We start from the raw sequence: 13,302 nt of genomic DNA on the forward strand, positions 1-13,302 counted from the left end.
TGTCTTTTTGAACATAGCAAAAAAACTGAGCTTGGTGTACCCTGTGTGATTTTGCGCTATTCCACATGAGAGATGATCAAAGTGAAATAATTGTGATGATTTCTTTAGTTTTGTTTGTATCTTGTTTGTTTTTTGTTTTTTATAATCTGTTATATCTTGTAAAGCACTTTGTGATTTCTATCTAGAAATGTGCTATATAAATAAAATTTTACTTACTTACTTACTTCTTTTTCCTCCAGAGCAGTAGTCTTTTGTTGCACAGTGATGGTGAAAGTTGGCTGTTGCATCTTGTCTTGTGATCAGAGATGGCCTGGGATCAAATGAAGGTTGGCCATCTCACAGCGTGACTGCTGCTTTGACCCGTGTCAACTAACAAAACAACAAAAATTGGGCATAAAATGATTTCACTCCATATCACACTGGTGTAAATGGTAAAAATCCCCAAAACAACCTGATATGAATAGACGAAGGTAAAAACAGAGCTCTGTTTGTGTCGGGGATGAAGAAGCATCATTTGTTTTGTGTGAACTAGCTGTAATGAAGACCAGGAGGGTGTAGCAAAAAAAAAATTATTTGAGGAACTTTTTGCATACATCATACATTTGACATACATCAAAGTACGCTGTATGGGGACCGTAATCATGGCTTAGAGCAGTGGTCCCCAACCCCCGGGGACCGGTACCGATCCGCAAGAGTTGAGGCTCAGGTGTGAAATTTATGGTTTTCGGGTTTTTTATCGTTAACTCAGTTTCCCTGGGTCTTTTCCCGTGTTGTAGTTGTGTGTCTTATTTTGAAAGAAATATTTACCCATTACCATAGCGACCAGAGAGCATTAAGGGGCAGAGAGGAGGATGTTACTCTCAATGTTGTTGACGCATTTCAAGAGGACGCTGCTAATAAAGTTACACAATTACACAGTGAATTCATGTTTATTATTATATTTACAAAATACCACAGTTTTTGTCTTGATCGTATTGTTTTATTTTACTATATTTATCCGCGACACTTTAAAGGCCGGTCCATGAAAATATTGTCTGACATTAAACTGGTCCCTGGGGCAAAAAAAGTTTGGGACTGCAGCCTTAGAGTTCCCAAATCCTGTTTTTATGTCGGGAATGTTATTGCCGAACTGCCCTGCATCCCTTAAATATTGCAATTACTTCTAAATGACATACCTGCTTTTAATAACTCCTCATTTAATTTGATTAGGTCTTGTACTCAAAGAGTTATGCAGACTTTGGTGTAATTTATTCTGTGTTTTGTTGCAGCTGCGTTCATGACATAGGTGCTGTCATTACGCACTTCTTTTTTTCTCACTTATGAGATGTCTGAAGTAGTGTGAAATTTGAGCTGGTGAACGGTATCTTAACCGGCACTCATTAACCAAGCTGTTGTGCTGTAGTTAGAATAATTGTTTTCTGATCACTGCGTCTGACAAGACGAACAAAAGGTTAATGACTGCAGCTGTGCCGCGAGATCACAATGGCATTTAAGATGAGCGATGACAAAGAAGGGTAGCGACCTGTCTTTGTTTAAAGCATTGTGACTGCGTGAAACCGCCAAGCATTTTCCACAGAGCCGATGCAAATTCAATAGATGTGGGTTCGGGACACATTAGTCTTGACCGTGATTCGGTTCGAGGGAAGCACCCCTGCATCCTAATGCCTCCTGGGAGTTGCAGTTTCAGCTGTAGGTGTTGTTGAGACCTGTCAGGCAGCCCGCACTCTGTCCCCTCCTGAACTCCATCCCCCAGAGAGCCACTGCCTCCCACAGCTCAGAGCGATTCATATCCCACGCTCTGGATGACCCAGAAGAACCACCGAGCCAAGTACATGAGTGTACACATTTACACACTCTCATCAACCACTGTAGCTGTGGGCTCTAGTACTTCCAAACATAAACAACATTGGTCACTGATTTGTGCACATCCGAAATTAAAACTCATCATTAATGTGTATTCTTTACACAAGTTGAACACACACACAAAGATCCACTTAATGTGAACGCATCCTACTCTAAACAAAACTATTAGATGATCTCATGCGCAAACTCAACAGTTTGTCAGGAAACACAAATAAACAGGCACACTAACACACACACAGACGAACACAGTCAATCTAGTCTCACAATACACACACACACACACACACACACACACACAAAAACAAGCTGTTGACTCAGATACACACTCTTTGGGAAGATCACAGCATTTCCTGTATGAGCACACACCACCATCTCCAAACATCTGAAAGCTTGTAAACAGCAATATGTTTTGGAAGAGAACATGGGAACATGACACTTGGCGTGGTCGTCCCAAGACAACGCTCTGGCTTTTTAAACACTTCTAACCTTTTATAATCCGTGTCTCCTGTGTGGTCTGATGGCTGCCCTTTCAGCTAATCAAATGAGCTCGTGGAAATTTCCAGAGGTTATTTTTATTGTCATAACGTCGTGTCTTGTGTACAAGCGCGGGCTGCGGTGTTTTCGTGCGCGCTGCCCCTGTTGGAGGTTGTTATTTGGACCTTGGCCCACCGCCCACACACTGGAACTTTTCAGAGTGAAGAGTTTTAATGGAAGGCATCCACTAACGCTGGGGTTTCTCAATAGGCTCTTCCTCTTATTGTTGTTCCCACACAGAGCCTGCTGCTCTGCGTTATGGTTGAGATGCACTGACAGTAAAGCAGGGCTGCCTGATTAGACTTGTGGCGATAATTCACATTAATTCACAATGGGATGATAATGGAATCTGTTTCTTTTATTAGCCCACATTGTTTGAGACGTAAAATTTGTTCCAGCAAATTTACATCAATCATCTCCAAACTGTCTTCTTCCTCAGCCTTTGCCGTTAGTCTTTAACAGCTAGAGCCGAGGGTTTCTTTTGTTGTTTGTTTGTTTTTTGTTTTTTACATAAGTATGAAAGTGGAACTTTTCCATTGAAAAGTAAAAAACAAAAAGGTACAACAATGCTTTGACGCCCTGGTGTATGACCCGTTCCTCAGATATGCCCCTCCACGTCCGGCGCAGCAGTGACCCTGCTCTGATGACCATCAATGGGCCGTTCAGCGGCGGTGAGTCACGGGTCCAACCAGATGAGACGCCATCAAGGAAGAACCCAACCCGCTGGTCGACCACCGCTGGCTTCCTGAAAGCTCGCCACTCGTCTGGCACAAATAGCCTGGAAAGGAAGGTTGGTGCTTGGATGTCAAAACCAGACATGGCTTTGCGCTAGCTAATTTTGAATAATTTGACGGTAATGAAGGAAATTGCACACACAAAACTGCACGAGGGATGCCATTGTCTTTTTAGTACAAATGCACTAAAGGTTCCTTTGCATCTGTTATATATCAACATCTTGTTTTCGTCACCATAGAACTCCTTAAAAGCTGCTTTATGGCTTTTTGTACTTTCCCAAGATGAAACTGATCACATTGAACATTTGCACCCTTCTGCTCGGTTTGTGCCTAAAGCCACATACCTCCACACTGTTGTTTAAGATGCACCACCCAATAAGTGTGAATAAACATCATCGACTAAGAGATGCTTTTATTTAACCACAGAAGCCACAACTCTGCTATTTGGACATCTTTGATTTTCTTGTTTTTGTAGCTCTGCTGAGCCACAGACTCACTTTAATTCCAACGTCTTCTGTCTCTCCTTTTCTTTTTGTAAAAGTAACTGTTTAATGTTTTGCTCCGAGCCCACCAGACACCCACCGACTTGTATTTGTCAGTGTGAAGACTAGGGCTGCCACGATTAGTCGACTAGTCACGATTACGTCGACTATCAAAATCGTCGACGACTGATTTAATAGTCGACGCGTCGTTTGAAGTAGTAGGAATTAAGAGTGTAATAACGGACTGAAACAGAAGATGGCAGCACTGCATGTACAAGGATGCCAGCTGCCGTTAAACCCCGAAGAAGAAGACTGTGTCCCAGAATTCATAGCGCGGCCCATTGCGGCCCTGCTCAGTTTTCAACAATGGCAGCAGCTAGTTAGTTTTAATGTTACTTTTATTATTCTTTCTGGGTCACAAAATTAAAGTTTAACATATTTTCAGGCGAGAATGTAACTGTGTAAACCTCAAATATCGGCTCAGTTTATCAAGACACCACATATTTTTAAAAGCGCGCCGACGTTTTCAGAGACGTCTGTTACCCACTAGCTCGATAGCTAGCCGGGGGCAAGGCTCACTAGAGCCAGTGAGAACACCGGACTCCCGGCAAATCGTTTTCAAACCCACCGCCGTCTTTCGCTACTCAGGTTAAACATATATAAGTCACTTAGATAACTTAAAAATGTTATTGTTTGGCTTTCTTTAGTATTTTATTTGTTCCTGAGTAAATCGGTTTGGCTGAGATTAAAGTTATAGTTTTTACACTGCTGAATAAACATCAAGCAGACAGCTGATTATCAGAAGTGTGAGATGCTCGAGAATATACTCAGATGTACACACACCAGCTCACAACTATAAAGTGGTCCGGTCTGTCTTTAAAAAGACTTGTGAACAAATTCAGCGCAGGTTGATTAGCCTTTATTGTTAAGGTTTTAATGCTTGATGTGCATTTTTCAGTAAGAAAAGAAACATTTACTTAACAAAAAGCAGACATGGCATATGTCTGAGAAATGTAGTAACAGTATTAAAAGTAAAAACTAAAACTATTCCTTTTTTTTTTTTCTTGTAGGGTAAAGGGATGGACACGTACCGCAGTCTGCCACGAGATGCTGGGACCTGGGCCAATCAGAGAGAATTCCAGAGAGAGACAGCACGGTCATCGCTCAGCGCCAATCATCCCATGGTGGACCGCTGGCTGGAGAGACAGGAACAGGTAGGAGTTTATTTCTGCATGTGTACTACCAGGGCTTTCCTTCAAAGCAGTGCATTCTGTCTGTGTATTGTTCCCAAAGTGTGTGTGGAAAGTGAAGACATGAGGATTAATCAACTGTTCCGGAAGAAAGCACTGCATCTGTTAGACTTTTATGGCTTTACATGACGCGCACACCTGATAAGTTCAACTCTCCAGGTCAAGAGATTTATAGCCAGTTCTACCCTGAGACTACCCATCAGGCCCAGGCTCTTTGAAAGCCTGTCTGAGTGGCCTAGATCCACTCCAGAGCCTGAGCGCAGTTCTATCACTCCCTTTGGATCTCTGCAGAAAGGTTAAAAAGTGAAGAATTTCTACCATAAATCCACAATGAGCGAGCAGCTGAGGATGGGGAAATAACATAATGTTGATATAGTAAATAACATAAGCACCCGTAGTACATGTGGTTTTGTTTAACTGGATCCCCAGAACATTGCCGAGTTGGGGGATCTTTTCCCACTGGGGTCATGTATGCCATGAAGTATAACATGGAGTTTTTCGGAATATCACGATAAATACTGATGACTCTGTATGATCTGCATGTATCCTTTGGATTGTATTCGGTTTGGAAATGAACAGTTTTCAGTTTCATAGCTTCAGGATGTTTTTCTGTTGGTTGGCCTTTCAGCTTTGCACTAGTAGAACTGTTTAGCTTTGATGACTTGGGTTTAAAGTCGAGTCCTGTGTTGAAATAATGATGATCTCTTGTGTAATGCAGAAGATGAAACGGAAGTAAACAAAGCAGTCGATTCGGCTTTGATCCACAATCGTTGTGAAAACTGAGCGTTCATTAAAATGTTTCACTTTAATGCCCATAGTGTAAACTGAACATATAAAGACTAGCATCAAAGTGTGGTTGTGGAGATGAGCTAATCTTGGGTTTGAATGCGTCACGTTTAATGGATTTAGATTCTGTGTCTCTTGGTTTGTCAGCTCTTAACGCTAAACACATGGCCAATTGAAAATGTTGAATTTTATTAACATTCAGGCCGTTTCTTCATGCTCATGAAGAAATCCAACATCATCAGCGTTTTTTTTTTGTTTTTTGTTTGTCACCCAACAAAAAAGTAACAAATTCAAACTATTTATTTGTTTGTTTGTTTTTCGTTTTCATGCACATGTACTTTACAATTAGCTAAACCTTGCCTACGCTGTGCTCTGGTGGAACCTCATTAAGAAATAATCTGTGATATGTCATAATTTCCTGGTGCTCGTTCTGTAATAGCCAGAACAATTTAACCCGTTTCTCAGAAGCTTTAAAAGCAGTTTGAAACTGTTTATGGATTAATGTTGATTTATTGTCTTAAGCACTTAGATTCTCTGCAAAGTGCCATTTAGCTTAAAGTGGTTGCTTCCTTTGTTGTTATATAAGGTCTTTCGTAAACTGGTTGATGGGTTAAATGTACAACAAGTTGTCACCATTTATTAGTTTGGGGCTGCGCCGTTTTCCTCCTTCCGCCTTACAACAGGTTTTAGTTTGATGGGGATTAAGTGATGGGATAAGTGCAGGATGTGTAGTTGGTATTAATGACCTGCTGAAAGCCATCTGCCCTCCTAAAGTCACACACATGCACACTCGAGCACGTGTTCCCCAACCATATGTTCATCCTGACAGCTCCCACAATGACAGGACCCTCTACAATATTCTGTGTGGCCTTGGAGTGTGTGAGTGTGTGTCTGTCTTATTTGAAGCTGTCTCTCTCCTTGTGATGGAGAGAGACAGCTTTTTTTTGTGCTAGCTCTGCAAGAGCTCAGGTGGAGTGTGTGTGTGTGTTTGTGTGTGTGTGTGTGTGTGGCCGAGCAGAAAAAAACCCAATGAAACGGTTTGAATCTTGTTACATTACATCATATGTAAAGTTGGACTGGTTTTTGCAGTGTTACAAACGCAGTCTTGAGACCTCACGAGTTGCTTGTGTTGGCCGACTCTGCACGGGAACCCTCTGTGTGCAGGGTTGTATCACATTGATTTAAGCTCCAGTTAGCTTACTTTGTTCCAGGAAGGATGGTGCAACTTTAGTGCATGATGAGAAAAGCCTTGATTTTGTTCCGGACTTTTACTGTAATCAAATGAAAGAATATGAGATATACCAGACCAGGGGGATGGGGTGGCTTGTGTTTGAAGCTAAAGGCTGCTGGTATACACTTGATTATAGACCGTGACTGCTGCTTTATTAAGTTTAAAATGCTCTCGTTTGTCTTATTCTATTGTTGCATTGACCGAAACACTGTTCATCGCTATATTTCATTTTGTTAGTCTGAATTTAAATGAAAAGGAGACATTTCTTTGTTTTATATAGAAATGCAACCCTTTAAACCAGACCTGGCCCTCTGAGAAGTTTTGTCTTTAGACATCATGTCTGAATTATGAAATAGCACAAAGTCTGCTGCCTGTTTAGGTAAAAACAAATGTTCATTTTTAGCTTTGCATTTGTATTTTTTTTAATTGTTTGAGTCAAAGTTGAAAAATTACCCATTTATCTTATACTAAAGTTGAAGTGTGCCGCTGGATTTATCTACTATGTAAAACAATGCTTTTAAGGTGGAATAGTGTTAGCATTAGCATAACTGAAAAACTAGCTTCATACTGAGCTTTGTTGATGAAAGCCCTCTGTGAAGTGAGCGTGTGCCTTTACCTCCTGTTGGGTTCAAAAAAGATTTTTTTTATGTGGATTCCTTGTTGCTAAGTGCATTTAGCTTTACCACAGTAAAGGCATTTTTGATTAACTTTGAAAACCTGCAGAGTAGCTAGGTCAAAGCAGGAAGTGTTGGATAAAAATTTAAGTCGACAGAACATGTGCTGTGCTTGGGGTGCAGCTCATCTAGTAACCGATAAAGGGAAAAGTCTTGTTGAAATCAACCAAAACCAGGAGTGCAAAAAGAGAGCAGTCTGAATCCTGAGATTATTTGTGCATATGCCATCATTATTTTAAACTTTAAAAACATTTAATATGAGCATCTACTTCCACTTTGACTATAGCAAGACGGTGCCATTTAATTATCAGTTGTCACTTTCAGCACCGTCTTCGTACACAGTGTAACAGACTTTTGATTGACCTTTGCTCAGGCTGAAGGAAAGCCATCTCACTAGACTCCATGTGAAAATCACAATGATCAAGGTAAAAAAATCCCCTCCCTAAAGAATGCAACTAAATAAGTGAGTGACTGAGATTTCAGCTTTAATTCATTTGTACACACCCACACAGTGCTGAAGCAAGAAAAATCACCTATATAGGTGTAACATGGATATGCTTGACCTTTGATATTATAAAAGGTCAACATTTAACTACCAATTAAACATACAACATTTAGGTCCATACCTCTGTGTGCGCATGTGTATGTGTATGTATAGTGCGAGCAGCAGGAAACATCCTGGGCAGGTTGCCAGTCTGACGCAGGGCTAACACAGCGAGACAGACAACCACTCACACTCAGCTTGACACCTATGGGCAATTTAGAATCACCAGTTAACCTAACCCCACTAACTGCGTGTCTTTGGGCTTTAGAAGGAAGCTGGTGTACCTGGAGGGAACCCACGCATACACAAGAACATGCAAACTTTACACATAAAGACGCTAAAACCCTACATCCTACCCTAACCCCAGCAATCCCTGGCCAACATGGCTGCACAGGCATGTAAGCCATGGGTCATTAAAAAAAATAACACCACACATTAGCAGAATATAGACCAAAAGAAAAAAACTGTAGAGTTTGAAGTTATCGTGGTGCATAAAAACCTGTGGGAGAAACTGCAGCAAGGGTGTGATTTTTAAGCATCTTCTCTTAATAGTGCTGATTTGGAATATTTCATGTATTTTTAATGGATGTACAGTTTCTGTGTAGTTCCTAAACTTCCTCTTGAGAAGCAAGAAGAATCCCTCCACGGCACAATTAGCCCAGAAAGCCATTTTCCAGCAGTGTATAAAACCTTTGTTAACAATATAAAATAGAATGGTGTGGTGAAGAAGAATAGCAGAGCAAGAATAGAATATGCAGTGATTTAATTAGAATAGAGCAGCTCGGAATGATGAATTAAGCAAAGCAATTTCCTCAAGTTAGTTTCATCTTATCTTTCCGGAATGAATAACGTCGAACAGACGAGTACGAAAATGAAGAGAAGAATTAGAATAGAGCATCATATATTGGAGTAGGCCTATTTTACTCCTGAGGAGAATTCAGCCTCTCTCATAACAAAACGCACAGAACAGGGCATAGCTTTGCACTGAAGTGAGCCAGATTGAATTGCATTGAAATGAATGAAACTATTCTCTGTTCCAAAGTGGTTAATTGTGCGTGCCTGGAGCAGCACTGGCAGCTTCCTGACACACAGCTAAAAAAAAAAAAAAATTGAGCTGCAATAGTTTTGAGCAGCGTTCACAAGCCCCCTAAACTACCAGCCTCCTTTGGCAACAGGTAGGGGGTCGCCATGGCAACAGCGAGCTGTCATTCGAGTGTGTATTAATGAGAGCCGGGTGGAGGTGCCGAGGCTATGCAGAGAAAAGAGGCCTGCACTGTGCTGCCGTCTGCGTTTGTGTGTATATTCATGAGTCGTGAGGGCATTTATGGATCTTTGCATCTGTGTGTGTGCGTGTGTGTTTATGCATTAACATGTCTGTGGCATCGTCTGTGTGTGTGTATGCGTTGTGTGTATGTTTTGTGTGTCAGCTGTGAGCAGGTGTCAAAAATCCAAACAGTTTTCGAGTGGGTTGCAAATCAACCAATTAAGAGGAAATACCAAAAGCCACTGAACCACCTGCAGTGTTAGTGAGCTGAACCCTGACAACACACACACACACACACACACACACACACACACACACACACACACGCACGCGTACACACTCTCACTGTAACATGTCAGGGTCAGTCTTCGACGGCGGTCTCTGAGGACTTGCAGGTCAGTGCATGTCTGCTTCTGTTTGGTGCACTGGGTGTATTTCTTTTTAATATCTGGCATCTGTGTTTATGTGAATTGCACTTGTATGTAGTTTTGATACAAAACTGTATATTTGTCTGCGTTTATTTGTCCATTAAATGTCAGCAAATTAATAAATTGTAATAAATTGATTTAAAAAAAAAAGATCAGATTGGTGGATAAAAAAAGTAAAGAACTCCAACTCACAATTTTACAATTCAAATAAAGGCTCCTTTTATTTCTACCTAAAAATTCAATAACTGAGAACTGGGATGAACAACTCACAGGACCGCAGTGAGCTTCTTTCTGTGCATGTGTAATATGCCTGGAGCCCTTCCCTTGACATTCCTGATACCCAGAGCTGGAGCTTCCATAGTGTTAATGCAGGAAATGTAGTTTCTCTTCTCAACTCATTTCTAACACTCATACATATCATTAAGCTCAGGCATAATGTTGTTTTTGGGTTTTTTTTTTTCTATTAGTTGAAGTCGTAAACAATTTTAATTCTATTTACTTATTTAATTTGTTTACAATTGTTGTTGTATCTGCATATTTATGCCACGATTAGAAGGAGTAATCTGCTTACTCCGTATTCTTATTAGGATTGTTTCATACTTTTAGGTGAGTGGTGGACTGTGGGCTAGTTTAAAACAATTACCATTTGATAGCAAGACTTCTTTCCAGACAACTATAACATAAAGTCAAATGATTTTGGAAGAAAATGCTTTTGATTTTTCTATCAGCAGCTCCAGGGGTGCTCGCTACAGACTATCTACTGACAAAGCTGCAGCCGCCATGGCCTCAGAAACAGTACAGACCTCATTAAACTGGCTGTAGCCTTTAAAAAAACTGAGATTTTTTTTTCAAAATGTAATATTAAAAGAAAAAAAATCCTTGGTAGCATAAAGCAGCTCAGTGTATCACAGCATGTGACACAGCGATCACAGAAGCTTGTTTTGCTGCTGCGTGTCCTCAGCCATTAGACTGCTGGGGGACCAGGTTATCTTTCATGGTGGGATGGAGGCTTCACACGGCTCACTGGGGATGTTGTTGTTACAGACATTCTGACGGTGGATCTGCTCACACACCTACAGACCTGTGCAGGAATGTCAGTGCTTTTGCATATCTGCACTGTGAGCTTTGCTACACACGAGTAACATGCTACATTGCAAGCTTGCAGATACTAGCACAATGTTATGATCCGTCCACATGATAAACGTACACGAAGATTTCATTAAAACACAGAAGTACCTTATACTTATATTATGGATTCAAGGCACTCCTTAGCCAGAGTGATCAAGGCCGTGTGCACACCTACACAATAAAAGCAAATTACACTCGAAGTGTGCACAAAAACAAAAATGTGTAAGCACGCACACAAACGCACATTCCTCTGCTGCTTTGCTGTTAACAAGCCTCCATGCATTGTGTGTAGTGGAGGGTTGAGTCCCTCAGGTGCACAGTGCAGCTTTAGCAGGATAAATCATGCAAACCTGAGCCGCACAGTCATAAATCACCTCAGACTGTGTGAGACTGTGTTCGTATGTGCACTGAAACCTGCATGTTCAAGTTTTGTGGCATGTCTGTGTCTCTGTGTATATGATTTTCTTTTATTTTGTTGTTTTTTGTTTTTTTCATTTGTGCAGCTGTCTGGTGTACATATCATTTTCTGTGTGATGGTTCAGGAGATTTGTGGGTGCATACTATAGAGTCTGTGTGTGTGTGTCTGTGCGTTAATAAGACAGATGAAAGTGATGGGTGAAAGCAGTACGATCAGTGCAAACAGATTCTGTGCAAGCGACCAGTAGGTGCTGCTGTGGAGCTTAGATTGAAGGTGTTTCCTTCTGTTTTTGTACAATATGTTGGTGTGGTGTAAATGAGTGTATCGATAAATGCTGTAGGTGTGTGTTTGCAGATGTGTGAACAGTGTTAATCTGCTGTCACCTTGTTATAATGAGCCTCTAATCTTTTTTTCTTCTCACTCTTCCAATGTTATTATTTTAATTTGAACTTTGTTATTCTGTCTCATACATCATAACCCTCATGTCCATGCACACTGTAGGTAATTACAGTCTTCTTTTCATTCAATCAGTTTTCCTTTCTTTCTCATCTTAACATTTGTGCTCATTAGCTTTGATGTCCACTCGTCAGACATGACATACACCTACCACAGCATACTGTCATTTATACATTTTTCCTTTTTACTTATAGTAGTGCTAATTTAGAAAAAAAAATCTCCACAGCACAGATAAAACTATGCTTTTCTAGAACTAAATGGCTTCATTAACACTTGTAAAGAGTACTAGGAATAGTATACGGATACAGTTATGTGAAAAAGAAAGTGCACCCTCTTTCAGCTGTGACATTTTATGTATTAGGACATAATGGAAATAATAATCTGGTCCTCTGCAGGTCTTAAAGATGATGTAAATACAACCTCAGGTGAATTATTACACCATGTTGTTAGTTATTTAACAATAATTAAGCCAAAATGCAGAATGTGGAAAAAAGCTGAGTTTACCCTTCCTGCTTCCATAGGAATTAAGGTGGTAAGTAGCAGCCAGGTGCCGCTAATCAGATCTGTTTAATTAATTCATCATCAGCAAGTGTGAGCGCACCTAGAAAAGCAGGACTCTTGACAGTTTGCTGGACTGGAGCCTTCAAGTGTTAACACAGTGACATCAGCAATGATCATAAAGAAGCAATTGTTGCTGTCCATCAATCTGGGAAGGGTTGTAAGAACATTTCAGAACTATTTGAAGTGCGTCATTCTAAAGTGTGAGAGATTATTCGCAAGAGCAAAACATTTGAGACTGCTTCCCAGGAGTGGATGCCCCACCAAATTCACCAAGTCACCAAGGTCAGACCGTGCATTGTTCAGAGAACCTGCAAAAAATCCTGAAAAAACCCAAGAACTATATCTCAGACTCTACAGGCCTCAGTTAGCATAGAAAACGTCAGCACAAACGGCCACACATTAAACTGTCAGGCTAAATGGTGGAGGGGCAATGATTTTGGCTTGCTTTGCAGCCAGAGGACTTGGGAGGCTTGCAGTCATTGAGTTGACCGTGACCACTTCTGTATGCCAAAGACTCAATCTGTCTGACAGAGTGTGTCATGCAACAGGACAAGGATCCCAAGCACATCAGCAGATCTACAGCAGGAATGGCTGGTGGGAAAAAGAATAAAGACAGAATCAAGTGAATGGTCCAGTCAAAATCCAGACCTCAACCTGATTGAAATGTTGAGGCAGGACCATAACAGAGCTGTGCAGACAAATCTCAATAAACTAAAGCAAGGTTGTGGAAAGAGCCAAAATTCATCTAATAATATGAAAAGAGCACAGAAAATGCTTACTTTAAGCTATTACTGCTAAAGGGACTTCTACAAGTTGTAAATCATTGAGTGTACTTTGTTTTTCGCACACTGCACCTTCATTCTGGCTTAATTTTTGCTAGATAAGATGAAGATGAAATCTTTTATTTGCCTTTTTCACACAGTCACCAGGTCTGGGTGCATATCTGGGG

The 13,302-nt window shown here is 40.8% G+C and overlaps 1 protein-coding gene across 12 annotated transcripts in view; it reads left to right on the forward strand.

Moving 5' to 3' along the window:
- pard3ab (par-3 family cell polarity regulator alpha, b) overlaps positions 1 to 13,302 on the forward strand; it is a 245,257-nt gene that overhangs the window by 87,397 nt on the left and 144,558 nt on the right. For all 12 annotated transcript variants that reach the window (XR_015125953.1, XM_086270848.1, XM_086270850.1 and 9 more), the window contains exons 4-5: positions 3,000 to 3,187; positions 4,684 to 4,827. Coding sequence is in view for 11 of the 12 variants with exons in the window: in XM_086270848.1 (XP_086126974.1) it covers positions 3,000 to 3,187; positions 4,684 to 4,827 (332 nt within the window). In the remaining variant the exon portion in view is untranslated. The remainder of the gene's footprint in view (positions 1 to 2,999; positions 3,188 to 4,683; positions 4,828 to 13,302) is intronic.

Source organism: Aulonocara sp. 'chitande type north' Nkhata Bay, linkage group LG18 (genome assembly GCF_057382095.1).
Source record: "Aulonocara sp. 'chitande type north' Nkhata Bay isolate Kocher_YH1m ecotype deep benthic linkage group LG18, A_spYH_male_GT1.1, whole genome shotgun sequence".
In the NCBI taxonomy this organism is placed as follows: domain Eukaryota; kingdom Metazoa; phylum Chordata; class Actinopteri; order Cichliformes; family Cichlidae; genus Aulonocara; species Aulonocara sp. 'chitande type north' Nkhata Bay.